The following is a 25,552-nucleotide window of genomic DNA, read 5'->3' on the forward strand; positions in this document are numbered from 1 at the left end:
AAAGTGACAGCACTTTTCCATACTCCATCAGACCAAGATAAAATCTAGACCCGAAATGGGAAAGAATCTTACCTTTCCAGGTCGAGGATTGAGTTTATTTTGCACAGTCCCTCTAAGTGTCTAGAATCAGATGAATAAAAATACAACAAATAATTACAACTGCACATAACACTCTTATCCATATGTGATGAAATATTATCTTTGCCTCATCATTTCTCAGTTGTGAAACATGTCCACCTTGGTTTATGCCAAAGTTTTATTGAAACTCTTTGAGGTTGTGCTATTAAATTATGAGATCTCCCCGACCCCGAACTGAATTGTCCTTTCAATTTCCCCTCATTTAAATGTCTAGGGTATTTTCTACCAATACCAGAAAATTCAGGGCCCAAAAGTCAGACCTATGTTTTATGTCAGTTCACAGAGTAAGAACCAACTGAGATTGTAATTCAAATAATCTCAGAGTAATCTCAAGTATATACAAATCAGAATGCATTAATCACTTATCTAGAAAAAGCTGAACCAATTTTGTGTTCCTGTCCACACCCTATCAGAAATGATAAATATTGTGTTGTCACAGTAACATCTATCATCATGTCACAACTGCTAGTCTAAATAAACATACATATGGTATATTTTACAACATATACTGCACACAGTATTTTTAATCCCTCCTTTTTGATGGAGAAAATACCTTTTTATATGGCTTTAAAACTAATCATTTTCAAGACCATCTGACAAGACCAGTAAAACCCGAAATGCAGAGATAATAAAATGGTAATTATAGATATAAAAATATTACAAAACACAGACTACTTCCAGGGCTGACCAGGACGCCTCTTCTGAGGACTGCCTTTGATCTGTCTTGCATCACAGCAGTGGAATATGACCACGAGACGAGAGGAAGGTGCACGAAAGCACAATTAACAAATGGCCTGTACTTATTCCTTTATATGTATGTATTAAATGTAGAGAAATGGAAGAAACCCCCTAAAATTTAAAACAAAATTCGGGAAAAACACTACAGACAGACTAGCTATAGAGTCAACCTAAAGAAAGATAATTCATTTTTAAAAATCATAAAGATCTAGAAAACATATAAAGCATTTTTACTCCATCTGACTTGGCTTTCATAGGGAAACTTTGTGTATTTTGTTATCAGACTTGTCAGATTGTGGTCAAATAACAAGTGACCTAGGCTGGAGGCATAGCTCAAGTGTTGCCAAGTTCAAACCCCAGTACCACTAAAAAAAAAAGTGATTTAAGAATAAAAAGAACAAATTAAAAACAACAATGCCATAATGAAGGGGAAGTGCACCAGTGGAAATTTTGTGCTTGAGAGAAAGAATCTTAGCAGAACACAGTGGTATACGTCTATAATCCCAGCATGTAGGAATCTGAAGCACCAGGATCACAAGTTTGAGGCCAGCATGAGCTACAAGCAAAACTGTCTCAACAAACAAATACCCACCCCATCCCCTGTGCAAAAAGTCTTAGGATTTCTGCATGCTACAGACAGATTCACTTTTCAACTATGATCCAGATATCCCTTGGGAATCTCCGAGATCCTTTCAGGGTGTCCATGGGGTCGAAGCTATTTTCATAATAAGAAGTCATTTGCCTTTCCCGACTCTTTCTCTCACAAAGGACCAGAGAGGTACAAGACTCCACGACTGTGATGGCGTCACTGCTCTGAAGGCTGATGAAATGTGCGCTTGTGTTCTTTGGTGTTTTGAATTTTTCTCTGTGTTAAGTTCTAATACAGTTCTGATAGGCATCACCCACATGAACGAAAGCTCTTTGGAGTTTTCAATTTTTAAATGTAAACACTTGCTTAGGTACATAAGGCCCTGGGTTCAAACCTCAGTACATCAAAAGTAACAGTAATAGTAGTTTTTAAAATAAAAATGTTTTTTTTTTTTTGAGATAGGATCTCACCATGTAGCCCAGGCTGGCCTAGAACTTGCCATCTGCCAGTCTCTACCACACAGTGCTAGTATTACAGGTATGCACCACCACGACTGGCCAACTATATATTTTTCAAGAGTCTCCAAAATCACATTCCATGACAGGACTGCAGCAAAGCCAACACCACACTGACACATGCTGCAGTGCCTTGTCCAGGTGAGGAAGGGTACGAGGTACTTTCTGCCAGGGTTCAAGGTTTTGAATGACAGTGTGTGCTTTCCAGATACTGGCTCACAGGGCGGGCCACTGCAACGCAAGCTCCACTCACATCTCTAGGCAAGCACACACCGAGCTCTACACCTGCTATTCTGCCTTCCTCTTTCATTGTCCTCCCTTACTTTGAGTAACAAGCGTGGCAGCAAAAAGGCACAAATTCGCATGAAAAACTGAGTAGAGACAAAAACCTTCCAGGCTGGAGATACAGCTCAGTGGTAGACCATATGCTTAAAATGTGCAAAGCCCTGGGTTCACTCCCCAGCACCAAAAGAAACAACAACAGCAACAAAAAACAACCAAGCAAAAACTTCTGGCACATACAAGAAGATGGAGAGCCGTAAGTGTTCCTCAAAGTCTTATTTTGTTACAATATTAAAGAAAAGAACCAATGCAGACCAAAAGTTTTTATGCTCCAACTTTGCAGAAAAGTAAAATATTTCCCTAATAAAAGCTAATTCCCAGTAAACAGAAAATACATTCTCAACTGCCTGGGATAAACACATTGCTGCTTACGGAGCAAATGAATGAAATCTCACAGCAAAAGAAGGGAGAAGGAAAGGCTCCTGTGGCTGGGTGGGGCCTTTGTAAAAAGAGGAAGCTGCTTCACAAATCTTCAAAATTCTGAGTACAGTATTGAGCAGTTTTACACAGACTAGGTAAGGAAGTCTCATCTGTCTGCACTACCATCCCAAGTACACTATTCACAAAATGTAATTTATTCTCCCTGCTAGACCACAAGTGTCTTGGGAAAACCTCCTTGGTATCTTTTTCCTTGGGCCTTCACAGTTCGTTGTACATGGCAGGTTTTCAAATACGTGATAAATAAATGCAAAAGTACTGTCCACAGCACAACCATTTTGAAAGAGTAGCATGAATTGCTCATGGCCCCTTTTTCCCCTAGCTTTAAAAAAACCCCAGATAAGTGATGCTATGTTGGTACTTACCACTGGATCTGATAATGACATTCCAGAAAAAGAAATGCCTGGGTCATACCGGCTTGATGTGAAAAGACCCACAAAGTCGGTGTCACTGTTTCCGTGGTTTGGGAAATTTGACTTAAGAATGCTTTCAACGTGGTTAGCCTTTTCCACATCATCACTGTTCTTCAGTTTGGAAAATTTCGTTTCTGGCAAGTGTAGATTGCTTCGTGAATTCAGATCTTCTTTGGTTTCCTCTTTGGGAGGATATTTCTCCATGTGGCTTGGAGTTTTCAAACCTGAATGAGATGTGTTTGACGAGTTGAAATTGAAGACCTTTAAGGAGCTGTGGGGCGAGAGAAGTGACTGTTCTTTGTCTGAACCACAGGGCGGGGCACCCTCAGACCTGGGCTGTACCACTGAAGACTGAGATAGAGAACCGTTGTGAGAAGTGCCGAAAGATGTGGTCATAGTATTGACTGACGTCACAGAGGGAGAAAAGACTTTGTCTTGTGGTAAGGATGACAACATGCTTGAGAAAAGAGCACTTTTTTCTAGCCTTGACCTCTTAATTCCACCATTGGGGACATCCCTGTTCTCCTTGTCATTTACTGCTGGAGTGGCCTGAGATTCGCTTTTCCCACTCATGTTAGAGTGCAGGGACTTAAAGAGGATACTCTGCTCGGTGGACGCACGTTTGGGTCTCAGTTTAGATTTGGGGTCAAGGTTCTCCATCAAGTGTAAAGCCGGTGACATTTCTGGCTGGCTTTCCTTCTTCTTCCCCAAACCAAAGGTGAACACGTTGGGATCCAACACCTTTTCTAAATTGTCCTCATGAATGGGAGGCATGACAAAGTGAGGGGTAGGAGAGTTGGGCATCCTGGCCTTCTTCTTCTTCTGTGGCACACAAATGGCACTGTCCATCTTTTTTATAATTTCCGTGAATTTTTCCATGTCGGAGGAAGAATCAAATGCGCTATCATCACTACCGGCAGAAACATTCACAAGCCAAGCAGGGCTAACCTGACCATTCACACCATTTTGATTTGGCCTTTGAGGAGTTTCTGGATGATCTCTATTGCTGCGAGAGCTGGTGGGGCTGGACTCAGCTGGCAGCGAGGTTCTGCCACTCTCACTTTGAGTCGGGGTGGACAGAGCTTTCTCAGAGCCTGGTGGCATGATGTTTGGGCTAGACTCTGCCACAGGTTCCTCTTTGCAATGAGTGTCTTTGGGTGATGTGCTCTTATTACCCAGCACTTCCTCTTCCTGGGGAGCACAACTTGCAACAGAAACCACTTCAAGTTCATTATTGTGACAACTTGGCAACTGCACTTCTCTAACTTCAGAGCTCTCTGAGATCTGGACATTCACGTCCTGGGTGCTCTCTACAGGAAGCACAAAGGACCTGACCTGGACAAGGACTTTGGATGGACACTTATCTCCCGCAGATTCTGGGGTGGGCTCTAGGGACAAAGGAGAGTTTGCTTCTCCCTCACGTTTGGACAGTGGCACTTTCTCAATGTGATGTGACTCCAGCAAAATACACCCATTGTGGTTTTCTGACACTTTGAGATCAGTGCATGGAAGGCTGTTTATGGGAACTTGAGCACAGCTGTCTTGGGGAGTGTCCACAGGGAGGGGTGCAGGCTGTGCAAGAGGAGGTCCCCTACATGACTCACTTGGGGGCTGTGAGTCAGAAAATGAATCCTGCGGCTTTGGAGGTGAATCTTTGGTGTCAAGAATGGTGGAGACATGTGCTATATCAATGCCATTTTCAAGTACAAGTCTTTTGCTGTCAGCAGCCTCTGAGTCGTCCTCTCCTAAGAGCTCATGGTCCTTGATGAGAAACGGAGCAGTGACCACTGATTCTGAAGGACAGCCAGCATCTGTTTGCACATCTGCTTTATCAGAGGAGCTAGGCTGAGGACCCAGAGCATGGCCCTCGGTGGGCTCTTCTCCTGCTCCTCCAGCCACTGGGACACCGTCCTCTCCAGGAACAGGAGCTGTGGTTTCTGCAGAGGCTTCCTTCATGGGCGCACCATTTTGCTGGCCATTTGGCCCTGCTTTCTTTTCAGGTTGCTCCATCTCCTTGGCTTTTTTGGCTAAATTCAGCTTTGCCCTTCCAACAAATGTCTTACTGGAGGGAGGAGTGTTCCTTGTGCCACGAATGTCAGGGTGTCTGGGGCTATTGTTCACCCGTTTGTTTTCAAATAAGGAGATTTTGGTGGCAGTGTTTCCCTTATGAACTGGCTGGCTAAACGAATTATGCTCACTTCCCAAACTGTCAGGATTCTTAGGAGTTTTAAGATTTAGTTCCACATGTTTGGGTCTGGCAGGGCTGCAAGCAAAAAAAGCAGGATAGTTACTGACCTAGTTTTCAAAAGTGAACAGACAAATGAATGTATTACAAAACTACAAAAACCCACTTTCCTGGTGACTGGGTCTTTTTTGGAGATAGGGTCTTCCCAGGCTGGCCTCGAATTCTTGATCTCCCTGTCTCAGACTCCTGAATGCTAGGATTATAGGCAGGCACCACCACATCCAGCTAACATTCATTTTTCATGAAACATGTTAAACAATTCTAAATACACTGCCAACTATTTTTAGTGGACGTTTTGCTTGCATATGATAGATGAGAAGATTGTCTAGCTAAGAAACTCTAAGGGTCAGGGGTTATTAGCAGGTAGCACAATGATTGGCACTGCAGCTGGAAGACATCATAAGGCCTGAAGAACATGAGAACAAATTTAAATATTTAATACATTCCCATGCTTTAAATATGTAAACAAACTTCCTAAATATAAAGTATCTGTGGTTTATGATAACTGTTAAAGAATTATCTTAAGTGGCTAGATTATAAAAAGTACTCATCTAGCAGCTAGGAGTATAGCAATCCAGAGGACTGCAAAACAACAACAAAAGGCTCTCTGAATAGGTTGTTCCTACCATCCATCCCCCATAAAATTTTTTCTGATTAAGCCAGGCATGGTGGCTCATGCCTGTAATCCTCGCTACTCGTGAGGCTGAAATTGAGAGAATCTTGGTTCGAGGCTAGCCCAGGCAAAAAGTTCCCGGGGGCCCCATCGCAACCAAAGGCTGGGTGTGGTAGTGCACCTGTTATCCCGGCTACTTGGGAAATGTGACTACGAGGCCAGCAAGGGCATAAATAAAAGACAAATACATACAGCAAAAAGGGGCTAGGAGTGTGGCTCAAGTGACAGAGCACCTGCCTAGCAAGCACAAAGCCCTGAGCTCAAACCCCAGTACTACAAAATCAATCAATCAGTCCTGATTATATGTGTCACTACCGGAAATTTGGAAAATATTTTTTAAATCACTCATAATCATACTGCTTAGAGGATGTCCCTGTTAACATTTTAGTTCCTTTCCAGTCTTTTTATATGATTTTCTTTCATGTTTTATAAGCATGTATTAATTATACAAAATAATGGATTTCATTAGGACATTCACATATGCATTCTGCATAAATATTTTTATAGAATTAGGACCTTTTTGTTTATAGAATTTGGTATCTTGCTTTTTAAAAAAACAAATATTACTTATTTAACTTCATAGTTAATATCTTTCGAGTTACTAAAAAAATTTTTTTTGCAAAGTGTTGTGGGTTTTATCACCACTTTTGGGGCAAAGACAGCCTCCCCTCTGTCCCATTTCTTGGATATAATTACTCCCTAATGAAAATAATGCCTTTGAATGGACACAGTGCTTTCTTTCACAGAAACAGAATGAGCTCTGTTTGGCATTTTCTGGCTCGGTCCTGGCTTACACTAACAATCTGTGTGAACTTGGTCAAGTTACTTTACCTCTCTGGCCTCTACCTTCTCTATCTGTAAGAAAAAACACGAAATGATTTTGAACAGAGTTATTTTCATATCCCCCAACTTATGGTTGAGGAAACTGTTGGAGTCCTCTTCAGGAGCTGGGGATGGTAGGAACTGCATGATGGGGCTGTCTACACCTTTCAACCAGAACCATTCCCAGTCAGTTTTATACATCACTTCTATCTAAGCTTTCTGAGAAGGGTTCTGAGGCTTAAAAACAAAAACAAACAAACAAAAACCACAGGGTAAAGGTTGAATAAAATGGGAGAAGTAATAACCATTAGCAGGCAGATTGCCAAGCACTTGAGAAATGCTTTGATTTGGCTTACCTAATGGACAACTTTGCACATTCTATTCTAGGATGAGGAAGTTGAGGCTTAGAGAAGGTAAGTGACTCGCCTGAGGTCACACAGGTAGTAAGTGATAGAACTGTGATTTGTAGCAGGTGCTCTGGTCTCAGATTCTACACTCTCACCCACTGTGCTACTCTGATCCCCATTCAGAATCAGACCGCACTAGCCTGAAGGAGCAACTCTGATTCTTCCCATCTTACTTGGGAAGGGGAGAGGAAGTGAAATGAGCTATCATTGGGAAGGGGACGAGGAAGGGGAGAGCTCTAAGATAAGGTAATCAGATTTTAGAAGCTACCATGAGAACACAAAGGTTCACACAAAGGTGAGGAAACAAGAAATCCTTGCTGACTAAGGTAGGTCCTGGGGAGGCTGCAGAGGATCAGGCAGTGGGACTCTGTATGAGATATCTAGCTATCACCTCGTTCTCCCCCCAATGGGAAGTCAGATTTTCATTTTTTAAATTTTATTTAAATACTGGGTTGATACATGCTCGTAAATTTCCCAAGCATTGCTTTCTCTACTAACCCCATAAAATATCTAGGCTCCCTTATCTTAAATTGAAAAGCAAAATTAAAAGATTAAACTCCAAAACAGAGAGCTTACAAATGCTATACCAATTAATGAGTGATGGTCACATACCAGGGAATACTAAAAAAAAAAAAAATTCATTCATCAGCTCAAGGAACAACACTCAAGTCAAACATCAAAGCATTTACATCTTATGATGTAAATGGAAAACAGCACAGGTTAGCTAACAGCTACCTTAAGGACAGGAAACACATCTGCACATTAAAGATGCGCGCCGAGATCAAAATACCTTTTACAACCAGACTTTCTGTGCTATTAAGTTCTGCTACCAAGAGTCACTCACTGCAATTAACCTAGTTCAGACTGATTAAAAGGAAAACTCCTATAATTCATGTCGTAATGCCTTCATTATAATGTGAGAGGGGAATAAAAAGCCAAAGTTAGACTACAGGAGAAAAATTCTCCCCATTTTAAACATACCACCTTAAGAATTTCAACCTTCAGCACTTGTTAGAGAACTAAATGATTTTTCTAATAGTCATTTTTCAGGTATACAGTTTTTCTACCTCTTCACTCAAATTGTCCTTGAAAAATAACCTGATTAACATTTTTACTTAAAATACAATCATAAGAATTAAAGGGTCTGAAAAAACCGCCATACAGAAGTGGGTCAAAGGACTAGAAAGAAGGATTTCTAGTTTCCCATTTCAATAGTTTTCCAATTCACCCTGTGTAAGGCAGGCACTGTGCAAAATGAAATGAAATTTTAGATAGAAAATGAATACTGAGAAAAAGACATTTGGTTTAGTTCTACTAGGAAGCAGCTCCTGTTTGTTTTCCCTATTCCTGAACTGTGTAACATTTCTGGTTTGTCCATTGCTGTCCCCTGATTGGAAGACAGATGATGCATCCTTATCCAGCACACAGCAGAGTTTTTCTAAGCTGGCACTTGGGAGGTTTCAGTGTTGGGTCACACTGGCCTTCTGCAAATAATGAGCATCATTCACTCGGGTTATTCTCTGACGCTACCGTTACAGAATAAATAACTGACTATGTCAAAGGTCTCCAGACTGGCAGTGGGAGAAGTTACTTATTAAGCACATTTTCCTCCCCTTCCTTCCAAGCAGACTTCCTATTCCCAAGCTTACCTCTCCAGAAACCAAACAGAATGCAACCATTCAAGAATGACAATGCTGAGCAAATCACCAGCTCTTTTGGTAAATAAATGGGAGAATGCAGAATAAACATGACAATCATTTTCACCTGTACAGAAGGGTGGAGAGCAGGAAGGTGGAAAGGCAGAATCTTCTGTTTTACAGACTACCCTCCCTGTCCTGCCAACCTGTACAAATCACATTTGTTAACAAGGGACTAGCTCCAGCTCCTCCAAAAAACCAACAGTGATTTCTTCCTTCCCTGCAGTTGCCCACCCTTTATACTTGATCTTAGCCAAAAGGCCAAGAAGTGAGAATATGAGCCAGCCTTTACAATGGTAGAATCCTTTTGGCAGTTTAATCAGAGGCCACACATTCTTATTTGATTTGTGTGCTTCTGGTGTGCCAGAGGGGCCATAAACGTTTCAAGAGCAATAAGGTGAATCACAGTTGTAGGATTTCTCCTGCATAGTATACAGTACAGTATCAGGCATGGAAGATACTCAATAAACATTTGTAAAACCATTAAACTTAACAGCTGTAGTTACAGTCTGTTCTGTGCCCTTTCACTTATAGAATAATTTTCAGTAAGAAAACTGATCTGAGGGTTGGGGATATAACTAGAGGTACAGCAATTGCCCACCATTTGCAAGGCCAGGACCAAAAAGCAACAACAAAAAAGAACACTGGTCTTTCTTCAATAACTGAAAACTAATTTTCATCCCGGAGTGAAAAAAAAAAAAAAGTATCAGCGGGCTTTCTAATCTCACTAGAAGGAGAAGTCACCAAGAATCATGGATTAGACACCTTCAAGCTTCAGGACCAAGTTCCATAAGAGGTTCTGTGAATCCTCTTAAACTCACCCATGTCAAACCTCCTGGGTCACCCTGAACATGTTAAATGTTTGCTCCATGTGTGTTTTTAATACATCTTACCCTGCAATGCCAGAGGACGTTTTGGATAAAGAACATAATTAGCTCACATCAAGCCATGAAGTCTTATCTCTATTATTTATGTAAACACTGAGCCTCAGGGAATATCCTACTTCAGTAAATTTAGATCTTGTATTAAAATAGAGATTAACCCACGAGGCTATGTCACAGATACAGAAACCTGTGTCTGTGAACCGGCCCTTCACACTTTGAAGTTCAACACAGAGGAGAAAATTAAATGCAGACAATCCTTCCACCACTGCAAAGCCCCCCAGCGGACCTCTGCCCGCACTAATTCCGCAGCTACTTACAGGGTCACTTTAGTGGTCACGGTCGACCTGCCCACACCGAAGTGGTTCCTGGGCTTCAGAGCTTCGTCGGAAGGTCCGGCCGACCTGCCCAGCTCTTTGCTTCGGCCGTCGAAGTGGTTGGGGAGCGGGCCCCTCTTGTGCTCGGGCTTAATCTCCGGCAGCAGCGAGCTGCTCTTGACCGTGAGCTCGCGCGGGATGACCCGGGCCGCCTCTTCCGCGCCGTCCTTGGCTGCGGGGCCGGTGTCCGGCGCCGACGCCCTCTTGGGTGGGGACTCCTTGGCGGGGGCCCGCGGAGGGCCGGCGGGCGGACTGGGCACAGCCTCGGGGACGCGGCTCCTGCCCTTCCTCTTGGTGGGGGACGTGGCCGGGAGCGGTTGTTTGCTGCGCTCCGATTCCCCTCGTGGTTGCGCTTTGGGGCCGGGGCTCGGCGCGGTGGCAACGCCCCCGTCCGGGGCGGCCCGCGGAGATTTCACTTTCTTTTCCGTAGAGACGTTCTCGGTGGCGGGGTTTGGCGCCACCTCGTCGTCGAACACCGCGTCGTCCCGCGCTGCACTCTCCGGTGGCACAGTGTCTGCGCCTGGGGAATCTGTGGATTTCTGCGACTTCCTCCGCCTGCCCGACCTGCGACCGCTCGCCCTCTTGTCCATGTCGTCCGAATCGTCGCAATCTTCTGCTCCGGGAGTAATCACGACCGGCTCGTCCACCTGCGCCACCTCAGTCTTACTCAAGTAGATGTCCAAAGTTAACACTTTGGAAGATTGGGCGCGCTCGCCGGGCAGCGCGGTGCCGCGGGATAGCTGGGAGTCCGCGCCCTGGGTGGCAGGATCACCTGGCAGGACAGATGCGTCCTCGAGGGGCTGGCTGAGCGCGTCTAGAGGCCCCAGGGAGCCTCCTTCGGCACCCTCGCGGGGGGTTCCGTCAGGAGCCTCGCCGGGTCCTCCCACCGGCCGCTCCCTAGTGGGTGGCTCCGATGCACCCCTGGAATTCCGGAATATCTCCGGTTGGTGGCAAGCATCAGGCAAAGCGTCCTCCCCCGGACCGCGGGCGGGCGTCTCTGCGCTCTCTCGCCCCGAGCAGTTCCCTGGTGAGGAATGCAGCTGCTTGGCAGCGGTGGTGGCATCTGGGAAAGTCTCTCCCTCTGCCTGCAGAGGTGCTAATTGGGGTGAATCACTTTCATGGCACTGCTGCTCAGCCGCTGCACTGCTGATGGAGCAAGGTGACAGCTCGGCGTCGCCGGAGGTTGCCTGGATACCTCGTTCGCCCTTGGTCTCTTGGGGGGAGCCCTCCGCGCACGCATCCGGTGGCTTGGGCTCGCTGCTCTCAGACGTGCTCTGGTCACTCTCTCTCACATCTTTGGGAGGGACTGATTTGATATTTGAACTGCTGGGACTCTCTAACCCGTTTCTGATGTTCCTTCTCCTTCCAGCCGTGAATAGAGTGCCAAGTTTCCCCAAAACTGGCTTCTTTCGGTTATCTTCTGGTGGTTGTGCTCTGGACTGGAAAACGAGAGGGGATGGAGAGAGAAAATATGAGAATCCGCTTTTCCCCTTTAGTGGCATCGTACTTACTACAAGCCAAAAGGGTACTAGAGCAAAGTCTAAACTAAAATGAAAAGTAATGCTTTGCTACGTTCTTTCCAACAAAATTAATTCTGGCTTCACTTTTTGAACTTTTTCTTAAACACCCTGCTCCATTATTGAATAGCATTTCCTTTCATTATAATTCTTGTTTCAAAAGGAAATTCGAAAATAACTGCATATACACACACAGTAAGGAATTCCCAGTACGTGCTAGCTTCTGCTTTTGTACCTCCTTCCTCAATAAGGATGCAATTTCAAAACAGCCGGGTGTGACTGTTGAGCAGCAGAGCACTCTAAGGTATTTTAGGGCGGGATTTTCCTGGCACCGCCACCCTTTCTTCTAAAGGAGGGAAAGGGCGAGGAAAACCTAGCAGCCGCCCGCAGGCGGACAGTAGGAAACCAGCTCGCAGATGGACGAGCGGAGGCGGCGGCCCCTGCGGAGCGCGGCGCGGCGCTCCTCCAATGGGAGGGCGCGCAGCATTCGAACGCCCGCGCGCCGCGGCCCAGCCCCGCCCCTTCGCGGCTCCCAGGCGCGGGCTGTGTCCTGGGCCCAACCAGGACCGTCGGAGGGGGCGGGGAGAGGGAGGGGCGTGCTGGGCTTACCGCGGACCCCGCCACCCTGCCCCTCGCCCTAGGGTCGCGGGCGGAAAGAAGCCGGGGGACACGCCCACGCGCGGGAGGCGGCGGGGAAGGGGCATAACCTGCCCTCCGACACCTCCGGGAGCCAAACGGCCGGTACCAGGTGCAGGAAGCCCGGGGGAGCGCGGGAGAAGTCGATGGAAGCGAATCTGCAAAAGGGCGGGCGCGCCCTGGGGTTTTCCCGCGCGAGGGAGGGGCGGGGGCAGAGAAACGGAGCCCAGTGGCGAGCTATCCCTGGATCCTGTGGGTGGGGTGGTATGTGGGATAAGCGACCCCACCGACACCAGGCCCTTAGGTATAGTGCAGTCCTTTAGGAATTAACTCACACGCCAGACCCTAGCTGGAGCCCTGGTGAGGCAGAAGAGCAGCCCACCTTTCCCAGCAGGTGAACATTTAGGGCGACACTGACTATTCAGGGGAGATTCCGGAGTCACTTTAAAGCAGCCCCATTTCATTGGAATGCCATGCAGCCAGTGGACCTCGGAGATGGTGGGAAAAGGAAAGCTATGATAAAATGAAGCATGCAGAGAAGAGGGCCAACGCGATCCGTTGAGGCAGAATGAGTAATGCTGTTACCCAACAGTAGAGATGAGGAAAGAACTTCCGAAGGCTGACACTGGAGCAAAGTGTGCTGGGGACAGGGGTGTTAAAGCCGTTATTCAAACCCAAGTCCTCCAGTTCCAACTCTTGCTCCTTGAAATCCGTTAGGACGACCCCTTTTAGAGTATCCGCGAACCCCAATGGGCCGGAGGAATAGACTCCAGAAATCTGCTCTCCACTCCCACCCCGAGTCGGAGCTCCTGAGGAAGTGCTCAGGAATTGGAGTTGTTCACAACCCCCCAGGCAAGGTTTCTGGCCTGGCCAGCATGTGGTGGGAACTTTGGAACCGAGAGAGCTGAGACCCAGGAGATGCACTAATGACAAACCCACTCTTTATGAGCCATATGCTTCTAAAATCTAACCACATTTTGCTTGATCCTTATCTTCAGTGGTTGTGTAGAGGAAGAATTCCGTTGTGATTTAACAGAAAATGCACTGAAACATTGTGACTTCCCAAGGAAACATTTGGATTCTTTTACTACACGTCAAAGGTATTGCATGATTTGAAATCATAATACATCCTTCGTTATGTGCTAGACAGTTGCAAAGTGATTTACAATAGATTTGTATTTTATTCTCTCAAAGGTCTTTTCAGTAAGTAGTGTTTTTATGCCCTTTTGCTGAGGTTATGTATCCCTGTCCAAGGCTCCATAATCAGTGAAGTCTTTCTTACTCTGCATATAAAGTTCTTTGTCTCTGTTTCCTGGACAGGCCATCACACAGATCCTGAACAAGTAGCCGGGAAAAATAAGTTTGGGTCTATTGGCTCAATTCCAGTTCTTGTCAAAATAACAAAGCGTATATATTATTCTGTCCTGCCAATGATGTCGCAACCCGTTTTTCCCATGCTGTAAAGGTGCCTGATCAGCAGTACTCTCTTTGGACAGTATAGGCTTTTTCCCCACCCATTTTTGGCTGAAGTTTCTTTTTACAGAACCAATTGCTTGGTCTTCAACTTGACTTTCAACAACTTGGCTCCTGCCACTCTCCTTAAGAGCTGCCTGTTTATCACCTGCCAGACTGTTCCGTTGAATTTCCTACAATTTCCAAGTTTTGTTTGCTTTTACACACGTTCATAGCAACTTCATTCATAATAGTCCCAAACTGGAAACAATTCAAAAGTCCTTCAACTGGTGAATGGATGAACAAATTGTGATGCATACATCCATGCAACAGAATACTACCCAACAATAAAAAGAAATAAACTTTTGAAATATGTAACCACATGGCTGAATCTCAACCATTATGCTTAGTGGGCTTGGGAGCATAGCTCAGTAGTAGGGTGCTTATCTAGCACATGTGAGACCCCAAGTTCAATCCCCCACTCCACAAAAAAAGAAATTGCAAGAAGCCAGACTCAAATAGTTACATATCATATTGTAGCATTTATATGACATTTGAAACAATGCGTATCTAATATACAATGACAGAAAGTAGGTAGGTGGTTGCCTGAGAGTAGGGGTTCCGGGAGAGGGGCTTATGGCTGGGAAGAAACACACATTTTTTGGGTTAATGGAAATTTCTATATCTTGATTACGGTGATAGTTCAAATGTATACATATCTTTCAAAACTCATCAGATCGTACACTTAAAATGGGTATACCAATCAAGCATGGTGGTTCACACTTATAGTTCCAGCTATTAGGAGAAAGAGGCAGGATTGCTTTAGCTGGGGAGTTTGAGGCTAGCCTGGGCAACCTTGCAAGATCTTACCTCTTTTAAAACAAAATAAAATGAAGCAATGGGTATACCACCATTGGTTATATGTAAATTATATCTTAATAAGCTGCTTTAAAAATAACACTTTTCCTGGGAAATAGCAGAAATGCAATGTGTGCAGTCTGTCTGGCTTGAGGACACATTTCAGTTCTTAATGGAGGAATGGGGGAAAGGGGATCCTCAAATCATTTCAAAGGCTAGGCTTTCATCTACATGGAAAGTGGTCTTCCCCAGGGGCCAATCCCTGGGGATCCCCAGGAGCCTCTCTCTCACTGAACAGGGTCATCTGAGCAGGCTCACAATGCCCCATTCCTCCGGAGAAAGTCCTCAGTCATGTTTTTGAGGAATAGCCCTTCTTAAACAGGGTACACATTTCTTTTCAAGTGGGATTATTTCTTTCCACTGCTCACGGAGGAAGTAGACCAGATGGAGAACAAAACAACGGAAGTCCCTAGAGTTGTCAGAATGTTGGTAGGTCCCTTCGTAGGTAGGAGCTTTGGGGTTTGGAGTCTTAAACCTGGGATGGAAGGCAACAGACCAGCAGCATCTCCCCTCCCACCCCCACCACAAATCTGATGATCTGTTAGAAAGGGCAGTGTTTTGCAAAGTGAGTCAGGCTGCTCATGCTCCCTTAGACTCGCATATCCTGTCTCTCATCTGGTCCTAGGCAGGGTTCTGAGACTGATGTTCTTGGAGCCCATGCAATCCTGGAGCTTCCTCTGTTGTTATCTTTTTATCACTTGCCTTCTGCCCACCTTACTCAAAGCCACCTTCGCAGCTCACCACGCAGAACCTGGATTTGGCATCCTCCCCATCGGTGCCCTACTGGGATGTTTTAGAGATGTTCCCTGAGTTGTGTGCTGGGAGCTATTTGAGAGTGTTCTTGTTGGTTAAAATTAAATGCAGCTCATTTGGGAACATAAGTATCCAAGGAGATCCTTCACTAGCAGTGTTCAGAGGCCCAGGAAGCACTGGCTGCAATGCCATTCTGTGAATCTCAACCTTTTCAGTGTGGCAGCACCCACTACCTGCAGGTGCCACTTGGTAAACGTTGCCTTGTGCTTATGTAACTTCAGAAATCTGTGCTATCTCCTCATTTAATGGGGGCCAGGACATCCAGGATAAATGGCTAATATACTGCAGTCTCTCCAAATTGTCAGGCAAAATAGTACGTTGTATTTTTGGTTTTGTTTTGTTTTTTAAGATTACCAATTGGAGTCACTTAAAATCATGTTCAAGAGGCTCAAGAAAAATATCCTGAGCAGATTATTTGAAAACGTAACTAATAAACTTTTAAAGAAATGTCTTTCATGTTTTCCCCCTTTTCATTCCCTGGTAAATGTAAGCCCCTCATCAGCACACTGCACAAACACACACAAAAATGTTCTGTCTGCATTCTTAGCAGCAAGCTCAAGCCTCGGGATGGAAGTGGACATCCAGTACTTGCTGCTAGCAAAGATTTAGGAGCTGCTGGGTGCTGGTGGGTCATGCCTGCAATCCTAGCTACTTGAGAGGTGGAGGCAGGGGAGAATCAAGGTTTCCGGCCAGCCCCTGGTAAAAAAATTCACAACATCCTCCACAGCTCAACCAATAGCTGGGCACGGTAGTATGTGTCTGTCATCCTAGCTACATGGGAGGCTGAGATTGGAAGGATAATGGTTCCAGGCCAACCTGGGCTAAAAGTTCATGAGACCCCCATCTCAACAGAAAGAGCTGAGCATGGTAGTACATGCCTATCACCCCAGCTACGGTGGAAAGTGTAAAACAGGAGAATAGTAATCCAGGCAAACCTTAGCAAAAAAGAGAGATCCTGTCTCCAAAATAACCAGAGCAAAAGGGCTCAAGCAGTATAGCATCTGCCTAGCAAGCACGAAGCCCTAACTTCAAACCCCAGAACTGCCAAAATAAAAGATTTAGGAGTCAGGTCTGGTGGCTCATGCCTATAATACTAGCACTCAGGAGGATCTCAAGTTTGAGGCTAGCCTGGGCTACATATCAAGTTTAAGGCCAGCCTTAGCTATATTGCAAGATCCTGTCTCAGATAAACAAAAGAATTAAGACCATCCCTCTTCCCTTTCAAAGAGTTATTCCCATTCTTGGAGAGAACCTAGAATCATGGTTAGTTCTACATAAAACAAAATGTCTTCTCTGTCCAAGAGAGTGCAGTCAGGAATTTGCATCTTCTCCTGCCCACGGGAGGATTCTGTGCATGAATACTGCCACTGGCACTGAGCTTTGACTCCTTCAGTTTTCCTGCTGGGTCCCAGCCCAAGACTAACTCAAGATAGCCGGTCAAGCAAGCTCTTGCTCCATGTCCTCACCTGTGTTTGGTCTAGAATGTGGTCACCAATGTACAAAGGTAACACTTTTTTGAAAACACTTGTGATTCCCCAAGATCTCACTTTGTTGATTCCTGAAAGATACCTTAACTCTTAACCTCTGTTCAGCCATGATGAGGAATGATTCCAATATCTATTATTCTGTATGATTTGACTTTCATAATACCTTAGACTCACAGGATGTTTTGGGGGACTTTTTTTTTTATCCTAAATAGTTTGTTTAATAGCTTTAGTTTGTGTAGTTTAAAAAATAGAGGAATTTCATTTATTCATTATTTTTGGTTTTGGATTGTGAAATGGGGTCTCACTATGTTGTCTAGGTTGTCCTCACACTTATGGACTCAAGTAAATCCTCCTGCCTCAGCCTTCTGAGTCGCTGAGACTACAGTTACCCACTTCTTAATGATTTTGGAGACAGAACTATGAACTATCCAATCTGTGCTCTAACAGCAATTTCTTCCCAGGCTATCACAATGAGTGAAGACTAGCATTTGCCCTAATTGACCACAGACTACAGCACTGTTCAACCGCCAGGAAGCCTATGATGAAAAAGCATTCTGAAATTACCACATTCAACTACTTTTGATCTATGGTCCAATTTCACATGGTGCAACCAGTAAGTAACACAGTAGACCTTCTGAGCCTTTCTTTCCATCGTCACTCCCCCAGTCTCCTAGAGTGGAACAGTTGCTTGTCCGTGTACTGTTTCTAACGTCTGTCACTACTTCCAATGACTGTCCTACCCCATCTCCAGTACTTGTTTGTTTGTTTTTTAAATCTCTTTTCTAGCCTTCAATGTCATGTCACACATACTCCTTTACTTCCAGCTCAATATGTTGAGTTGTTTTTTGTTGTTGTTCTTGCGTGTTTGGTACTGGGAGTTAAAATGTTTGCTTTTTCCTAACGCTGCCACTTCAAACCAGACAACAATCACACACTGAGTGAAAGAACAGTCACAATCCATTGTTTTTAAACTTCCAGGTTTGATATAATGTCCTAAAAAAAAGATAAGCATTGCCGAATAAGAAGCCATCATTTATGAAAAAGTTCAATTTCCACTATTCCAAAGAATTTCCCTTAAAGAGCAGACTTCCAGCTTCAGGAAGGAATTGTCTTCAGATTATTATTATTATTATTTTTTTTTTGAGAGACAGGGTAAAGCCAGTGACAAACAGAAAAGAAGATAAAAGATAAGACTATGGAGTGGTGAATTGTATGGTCTTTTACTCATTAAGTCTACTAATAACTATTGAGCATCTATTTTGTGCCAAGAAGGTTCTCCTTACCTTAAAAAGGCAAACTGTAGCCCCCCCAAATCTAATTTTCCTAAGACACAAGTCAGGTTTTCCAAAACTTAACTCAGTAATTTTTCACAGTTGAAATTACAGTATAACACTAGAAAAATAAGATTTTGCTGGAATAATATGACTGTACTGACTGCATTCCATCCGTGTGGCAGGCTGACTCCCAGGCCTGGCAGTGCACTGATAGATGTGATGGCGTAAACAGCAGGTGAGCGCTCTCTTGCGAGGGAGCTCTTCGATAGAACTCAGGTAATTGTAAACCGTGTTGCTGGGTATTTCTGCTGGCTCACCCCTCTTTAGCCTTGTCAGTGTGCCAGACACCTAACCAGGATGGAATGTAGAAATTGACCCCTTACCCTTTAACCAGGGACCCTGGCAGGAGACCAAAGCGAGGAAGTAGAGTGAAATCAGGTATTATTTCCCCATCTCCCTCTCCTGGTTAGATTCAGAGTTGAATGTGCTGAGTTTGACAAGTGCTTCAGTCTATGGGTCCTACCCAGAAGTTAGACTCTAGCTTCCAGTAATGACTTCCTCCTCTTGCCCTTCAGGCCTAGGTATAAAAGGATCTCATCCAGTGCCGGTGGGGGTCTTCACTAGTCTTTGCTTGGGGCACCGCCAAGTTTTCTGAGGCTGAAGTCTGCAGAACTTTGAAAGCTTTCTTTGAGAAAGAGTGCAAAAAAAAAAAAAAAAATTCTAGATTACAGATTTAGGCACAGGGCTTTAAGTGAGGCCATGTGAGTGAGGAACACTGGTGCTACAACTTCTTAATATTCTTGAAAGCTCACCCATACTTTGTAACTACTCCTGCGTATTTTCCCCAGTTACCCAAGTTACTGTGCTATTGTTTCCTGGGCTGGAACACCACCAACACCGTGTGCCTGGTTGTGAGTAACCAATAATGTAATCTGAACTGTCTCCCTAGCATTTTTTCTCACAATCATAACTGTCAGGCTGAATTAATTTGCTTTACAGTTGAATATTTGTAAATCCTAATTTGGCGAGTTTGTGTGTGTGTGTGTGCACAATGTGTAACTAAAAGAGATGAAGGGATTTGAAATTATAACAGAAGTACTTCTTATCCCACCTTCCTGGGTTGAGCATATCCTGATTAACATAATCAATTCACAGACTAGTGAGTTTCTAATTAAAGTTTAGCCAAACTGGAAAATGGAAATGTGCTCATTATGAAGTAGCCAACTTAGTGCCTTTTTTTTTTTTATTGATTCAGAACCAAAAAAGCATGTTTGTTAACTATGCAAGTTGAAAAGAATAATTTACACAACTCATGTCAAAGATAAAAAATAGTTAGGTTAGGACTGGTAGAGTGGCTCAAGCGGCAGAGTGCCTTCCTAGTACATGAGGCCCAGGGTTCAAACCCGAGGACCACCAAAGAAAAAAGAAAATCTAAGATTAGTGACTTTATAAACACTAACGACCCCTCAGTGACTCTCAGAATCTAAGTACTAAAAGAGCAAGGACTAATGTTCAATTAGTTGATCCATTTATAAACAGGTGATAAGAGAGACTGGGAACCAGTTGGGGAGAGGAAAGTGGAGTGGTCACAGAGAGGACACAGCCTGTCTGCCCTCCCGCCAGGCGCCTGTCAAGTCCACAGCACTGGGAAGTGACGGAGACCAGGAGACAGGACTGGGGAGAGCAGCTCTATAAAGAAGAGTGGGCAAGCCTTGCCAACACAGCACCACTGGACATGGGCTGCCGCCAAGGTAATGAGTGACCTTGAGACCTCCGAACTTAAGGTCAGTTTAACCACATTGTAAACTGTAGCAGAAAATGGTGAATTTATTTCTAGAAAATGGAATAATGTTTATCTTTCCAATTAATATATACTGGAATAATGTACCAAATAACAATATATGTTAGTGTAACTGAGACATTTCTCAGTTTTCTGTAACTTCTAGTAAGAATTACTGACTTCCTAGCAAAACTTTTCTTTCTTTTCTCTTTTTTTCTCTTTCTCTGTCTCTTTCTCTTTCTTTTTCTTCTCTTTCTTTCCTTTTTTTTTTTGTTTTTTTAAAGACAGGAGCTTACAACATAGCTCAGGCTGGCCTCAAACTCATGATCTTCCTGCCTCAGCCTCCCAGGTGGTACATGCCTGTAAGTCCAGCATTCAGGAAGCTGAGGCAGGAGGATCTCAGGTGTAAGACCAGTCTGGACTTCATAGTGAGACTCTGTCTCAATTAAAATGAAAAATAAGGGGGAGTGGGGAACAAAAGGAGAAAGAAAACTGCATTTTTCATGAGGAGAACTCAGGAATACTAGTAAAAAGGAATCCAATCATTTATCCTCTCAACAATGCCACATCTGTCACACAGGGAATTGAGAAACTCACATGACATAATGCAGTGACCCTGTATTGCAAAGTACACGGTGTCCTATGACAGTGATCACCACATCACAGTCTTTTTGCTGATGCTTTGTAGCCCAAGGTAAAGTTGCAGATGCTAAGTAACTAGTAAGAGCTGATCAGTCAGTGATAAAAAGAACAGCTGCATCTCATGAAGTTTTAAGAGTTAATGTTCCAGAGAAGGCAGCATATCATTGTTTATGAACACTCATATATAATATGCCTTGGCTAGAATAAAGAAAACAAACAGAAGTCTACTTTTCTGTTAATTTTTTTTCATTTTTTGGTAGTCATAATGTCAGCAGATACACGACTGTGAAGTGAACACCTTTGGCTCACCCTATGTAAAACAGGACCCTCACTTACAATAACTGTAACTCTATTTTTTTAGCGTTCATCATTACCCAAAAGATACTGCATATTTATCTGTACACAGTACTTCTTTATTATCTTATGTCTGCTCTCTTGCAGAATATACACATCACAAGGACAAGAATGTAATCTCATTCACCTCTGTGTCCCCAATCCTTCATCAGTACTTGGTGCCAATAAACTGTATATATTTTTTTATCAAATGAACACAATTTCAACCATGTTTTTCAGAAATCCCTTACTTTCCCATCTGGCATTAAGCAAGAGATAGACAGCAATGTATAATGGAATTCCCAGTGGTTTGGGAACAATCATTTATCACAGGGAATGATTTTCTGTCAGGAACAAAGGCCTGTCTCTAGCCTTAGACTTATCAAATGATTCCCCCCAAAAATCCAGTTTCTAAAACACTTGTCCTCTGGATTGTTTTAAGGATCCATTGAGATGTTTATAAAACACCTAACAGACTCTCAGGAAGTGAGAAGAGACAGGGAATGGAAAGGATACTGCTATAGTTTGGATTTGGAGTATCCCTTGAAGGCTCTGTGTTAAAGTCTTGGTCTCTAGCATGGTGCTATTGAAAGGTGGTGGAACCTTTAAGAGGTGGAGCCTTGTGAGAGATCTTAGGCCACTGGGCAGGTCCTAAGGTGATTGTTGGGCAAAGAGGGACACTGTGGGACCCAGGTGCCTTCCTCTTTCTTTTTCTTTTGCCATTAGGAATTCCAGAATTCGTAATTCTGGAATGAGGTGACTGGTTTTACGCTACCATGCACTCCCTGCCATGCACTACTACCTGCCACAGACCTAAAAGCAACAGGGCCAACTGATCATGAACTGGATCTTCCAAAACTGGTAGCCAAGCAAAACTTTTCTCTTTATAAGTTGATTATCTCAGCTATTTATTTTAGTGACAGAAGACTAACTAATACAGACACCATAAAATATATACATCTCATATTTGGAAGTCAGAATTACAAATAAGACCAATGAATGAAATACAAATTATCCTTATTCCATCCCAAAACACTACTATTTTTTCTTCCTGGCTTGTTTCCAGGGCATTATATAATATCATTTTGTATATATTATATGTGTATTGTTCTTTTACTGAATTCATGTTATTAAATATATTTCTATATTAATATTATTGATGGTTGCAGTTAATTTCACCATGTCAATGAGACACAATTCTGACAGTTCTTTTTTTGGCAGTGCTGGGGTTTGAAATCAGAGCCTATGCTTGTTAGGGAGGGTCTCTACCACTTGAGCCACACCACCAGACCCCTATAGATGTTTTTTTGTGTTATTTTTAATGCATTGTAGACAGAAGAAAACATATTTGTAGCTTAGTTCTACAACATTTCCTTAATTATTTCTGTAGGATACATTTCTTTTTTCTTTGTTTTGCAGTACTGGGGTTTGATTTGAACTCAAGGCCTATACCTTCAGCCACTCCACCAGCTCTTTTTTGTGATGGGATTTTTTGAGATAGGGTCTCACAAACTATTTGCCTGGACTGGCTTTGAACCATGATCCTCCTTCTCTCTGCCTCCTGAGTAGCTAGGATTATAGGCGTGAGCCACTGGTGCCTGGCAAGGATACATTCCTAATTAGTAATCAAGGTAACAAAAAGGAAAACCACAATGAGATATCTTTACACAACCACTACATTGGAAAACTGCAGCAGAATGATAATTCTTAATATGAGAGAGGCCTCAAGAAGTAGGAACTCTCATTTACTGGTGATCTATATGAAAATCGGTAGCAGTATTTTGGAAAACAGTTTGGCATTATCTAATAGAAATGAAGGTGTGCATATATCCTGGGCACAAGAAATTCCATGCTTCAATATCTTCCCTGGAGCAGTAACACTCAAAAATGTTATTTTAGAACCTTTTAACACTCTTAAAAGTTAAGGAGCCCTTGAGCTGGTGGCATGACTCAAATGGTAAAATACCTGCCTAGCAAGCACAAGACCCTGACTTCAAATCCCAGTACTGCTAAAAAAAATAAAATAAAATAAGACCCCCAGGAGTCTTTGTTTATGTAGATTATATTTATCAAAAGTTAGGTTAGAAATTAAAAGCTCAACAATGCTAAAGACACATCCTTTAGTCCTCAGAACAAGACACCACTCACTGCACACCCCATTCCTCTGATGGATTCCCACTGTACACTCTCAAGAATGGGCTGTGAAAAAGGCAACAACATTTTAATATTGTTTGAAAATAGTTCTGACATCATAGACTCCCCTGAAGACCTCTGGTACCCCCAAGGGTCCTCAGACCTCCCTGTGAACTGCTGCTCTGAAGAAGTTTATGATATGCACAAGAGTGTAAGTGTTCACAGCAGATTTTCATTATGGCTCCCAACTGGAAAAGATTGAGGACAAATAAATTAATGGTAGTGCAGCCATAAAATAGAATAAAGAGATGATGACCTTAGGCTGTTCACAATCCGTGGATGAATTTCATAAATACAATGTTGACTGAAAAATCTACAACCTAGTAATAATTCCATTTATATGAAATTCACGCATAGAGAAAATAAGTGATATTGTCCTGAGGTACATTTAAAGGTAAAACCATGAGGAAAAGCGATATGATCCCACCAGTGAAGGATACTTGGTGGTGTGGATCCTGTGTTTATTTAATATGTTATTTTATTCATCAAGGATCTTTAACTTTTGTCTTTTTAAATATTGCATTTAAATATTATGTGTCTTGATACTAAGTGTTTGAGTGCTGCTTTAAATTTTACTCTTGATGCAAGTACCTCATTCCCCTCACCGTGGTCCTGCCTTAGCGATAAGGGAGGGATGTGATTAGAGAGACCCAGGGAGACTTAGGAGGTGGCAGCAAAAAATTTCTTGGCCTGTGTTTGGTTATACTGATGCTTGCTTTAGAATCATTATACTCTATGTTTTCTGATGCAAGCTATAGATCAAAATGACTAGGTAACATGAATTTCTTTTTTTTTTTTTTGAATGGCATTGAATGAATACCTCTTATATACTTATTTTTCCTCTTTTGTGATTTATTCCAGCTAACATTTCTTAAGAACCATCATAAGCCAGGTCCGTCATAACAGAATAACAGACATAACAGACCTGTGTAAGTGCTATCCTCAAGCCATGTGAAAACTCACCTTCATTCTGTTCATTTTGGCTGCATTTCTCTCTCTCTCTCTCTCTCTCTCTCTCTCTCTCTCTCTCACACACACACACACACACACACACACACACCCCACACAGAGGGGAGAAGGACGCAGGTCATGTAAGACCCAGAAAGAGCTGAGAAACTGAGCTTGCAGTGAAAGAAGGTAGGGCAGGAGGAGGAGACTGTGGTTGGGGCAGGTATGGACAGGAAACAGACCTGGGCGGGGGGGCAGCTCCAGCCAAACCCCAAGAGCTACACTGGAGCTACCAACCTGGGAGAACTCATACTTTAACTGACTGGGGCCTAGCAAATTACCTGTGTAAGGGCTTTTGTTCATCATCTGATACTGCTTCCCACCAGCCCTTCCACTGGCTTCCTTTCCACCCTCAGAAAGACCAGCTGCCCCCTCCTCTGGACATTCTCTGCTGTCTCTTCAGATTGTCTTGGGGCAGGTGGGATGGGTTGGTGGCAGTAGAGACCGGGACTGTGTGTGTGTTAGGAGTGGGGAGACTGTGCAGTGTGCTGCTCCCTCAGCTTTGTAAAGTAAAGCATTTCATCACCTCCCTCCAGCCAGTCTCTTCCTGGCAGGCAGCGTGAGCTCGGGTGCTTTCCCTCTGCCTCAGCTTGTGCATTTGGATTGCTTTTGGCCAACCCTGCTCCTGTACAGGCTTGAGGCAGACAAGCCTGCACACCCAGCTTTCCTGCACGGCCCTAGTACTGATTCCGCCTGGAGGCAGGGACAGCAGGCTCTGCCCATTTCAACATTTTGAATTAAAATTCAAATGTCATTCTCACTGGTCACCATGCTGTTAGTACCTGCTAGTAATCTGTACCTTTAGTACTAATACTAAACATATTAATACCCTGTGCCTTCCATGTATAATCTCATATCTCAGAGATACTCAAGAGAGAAACATCCTTCAGAATGATCCAGCCCGCCAATATACCTCCTCCCACAGGTCTCCCCAACCCAGGCTCGCCCAGCAATGCTCCTAGACTGTGGTTACAGCAATCTGCTTAGTACATTTTTAGGTGGTTACAATTAGGCACTAATAAGATGGCTGACGAAAATACCAGAAATTTCACTTATTAAGCTTCAAATAGTCATGATACCCACACGTTTGATTCTTTTAATTTGGCAAGTGTTTCAAAAAGGCTTCCTTAATTTTTATAAAATGCAAGAGATTAATTCTGTTAAGATCTTCCAGGGGAAGATTAAAAGCTCACAGCTCAGTGTAAGGACTATTTGTCAGTGTAG

The 25,552-nt window shown here is 43.6% G+C and overlaps 1 protein-coding gene across 3 annotated transcripts in view; it reads right to left on the bottom strand.

Annotated features, from left to right (window-relative positions):
- The window catches only part of Crybg1 (crystallin beta-gamma domain containing 1), a 181,463-nt gene that overhangs the window by 43,608 nt on the left and 112,303 nt on the right, over positions 1-25,552 (bottom strand). For all 3 annotated transcript variants that reach the window (XM_074077510.1, XM_074077517.1, XM_074077525.1), the window contains 3 exons: positions 10,219-11,714; positions 3,126-5,436; positions 73-120 (listed from right to left, as the gene is read on the bottom strand). In XM_074077510.1, coding sequence (XP_073933611.1) covers positions 73-120; positions 3,126-5,436; positions 10,219-11,714 — 3,855 coding nt within the window. The remainder of the gene's footprint in view (positions 1-72; positions 121-3,125; positions 5,437-10,218; positions 11,715-25,552) is intronic.

Source organism: Castor canadensis, chromosome 1, assembly GCF_047511655.1.
Source record: "Castor canadensis chromosome 1, mCasCan1.hap1v2, whole genome shotgun sequence".
Taxonomy (NCBI): domain Eukaryota; kingdom Metazoa; phylum Chordata; class Mammalia; order Rodentia; family Castoridae; genus Castor; species Castor canadensis.